We start from the raw sequence: 1,565 nt of genomic DNA, 5'->3' as shown, positions 1-1,565 counted from the left end.
CTGCATTCTTTAGTGATGTAGTCTACATACTAATACTGACTGGAGTCCTTATGGTCTGCATGCTTTAGTGCTGTAGTCTACGTACTAATACTGATTGGAGCCCTTATGGTCTGCATGCTTTAGTGCTGTAGTTTACATACTAATACTGATTGGAGTCCTTATGGTCTGCATGCTTTAGTGCTGTAGTCTACATAGTCTACTAATACTGAGTGGATATGGTCTGCATGCTTTAGTGCTATAGCTAAGTGGTAAACTGTCCACATTTGTGTATATACTGCATAGATGTAATGAATAGCACACTCAGGTCTCTGTGAATGAACATGTCATTAGTAGGAATAGGAGAGCATTTGTGTGGATAGCAGATAAACAAGCACTGATATTCTGTGTTCATGCTGATCAGGTAGAGTTCACTGAACCTGCTACTTTGAACCTGACTGAAGGGACTGAACAACCAGTTCTGTGACGGAATGTGAAACTGGCCAATCAGCTTGCAGCTCCTCCAGACCCCTCCCCCTGACTCACCTGTCCTGAAGGAGGAAGTGAAGCTCAGGTACAGACGGCTGCTCTGCTCTCTGCTACACCTCTACTGAACAACCCCAGCAGGTGGGAATTAAAGTAGATAAGCAATTAAACTGGACATATTGTTTTTGGAAGAGGTTGGAGAGGTTGTCATGCCGGTAACATTAGTTAAAAGACACAGATAATTGATAAACATTTGATTTTTTTCAGACTTGTGAAAGTGAAAGTAAAGTGGCTGTATTTGTTGTTGGAAAATGGCTTCAAGACTAGAGGAGGAGATATCTTGTCCTGTGTGCACTGAGATCTACAAGGACCCTGTGCTCCTGACCTGCTCCCACAGCATCTGTAAAGCCTGTCTGCAGCAGTTCTGGAACACCAAAGGATCCAGAGAATGTCCAGTCTGCAGGAGGAGGTCATCAAAGGAGAAACCTCCACTTAGCCTGGCGTTAAGAAACTTGTGTGAGGTGTACTTACAGGAGAGAAGTCAGAGAGGAGCACTGTGTAATCTCCATGGTGACCCACTCAGGCTGTTTTGTCATGATGATCAACAGCTTGTGTGTTACTCGTGTCGAGACTCAAAACTCCACAGGAGTCATCAGTTCAGTCCTGTTGATGAAGCAGCAGCTGACCGAAAGGTAAGTCTGATTATTAGTAATGAAATCAGTTTGGATTTGGATAATGAACAGGCTCAGCCCACAACCTAATATTTATTCAATTATTATATTCAGTAAACCTGAATGACCTGAGGATAGAAACTCCTCCTCAGTCTTGCATTACTGTAAATCAACACTAGGGTGCAGTACTTTCCTTTCAATCTTTTGATGCCATCGTTAAAAGACCAATTAAAATGTGTAAGACTGGTTTTGTTTTTCTCCACTTGTCACATTTTAAATACATCAACTGTAACTGTAAATGTTGAAAATAGTTACAGTGATACGAAAGGAAATACAGCCAACCCTTTGGGAAAAAGTTCTTTATGTGTTTGTAAAGACAATTGTATCTCACATTTCTCATTTCACGGAATTTGATTTTATTGGTTCTAGGAA

General features: G+C 41.3%; 1 protein-coding gene across 1 annotated transcript in view; it reads left to right on the top strand.

Annotated features, from left to right (window-relative positions):
* The first annotated feature begins 541 nt into the window (after window positions 1–541).
* LOC134079036 (nuclear factor 7, ovary-like) overlaps window positions 542–1,565 on the top strand; it is a 5,649-nt gene continuing 4,625 nt past the window's right edge. The window contains exons 1-3 of the mRNA XM_062535200.1: window positions 542–603; window positions 730–1,154; window positions 1,563–1,565. The exon at window positions 1,563–1,565 is cut by the window's right edge and continues 93 nt beyond it. Of these exons, the coding sequence (XP_062391184.1) occupies window positions 774–1,154; window positions 1,563–1,565 (384 nt within the window). The 5' untranslated portion in view covers window positions 542–603; window positions 730–773. The remainder of the gene's footprint in view (window positions 604–729; window positions 1,155–1,562) is intronic.

The sequence above is a fragment of the Sardina pilchardus genome, chromosome 4 (genome assembly GCF_963854185.1).
Source record: "Sardina pilchardus chromosome 4, fSarPil1.1, whole genome shotgun sequence".
In the NCBI taxonomy this organism is placed as follows: Eukaryota; Metazoa; Chordata; class Actinopteri; order Clupeiformes; family Clupeidae; genus Sardina; species Sardina pilchardus.
The sequence above is the reverse complement of the archived record's forward strand: the minus strand, read 5'-3'. Positions and strand labels throughout refer to the sequence as shown.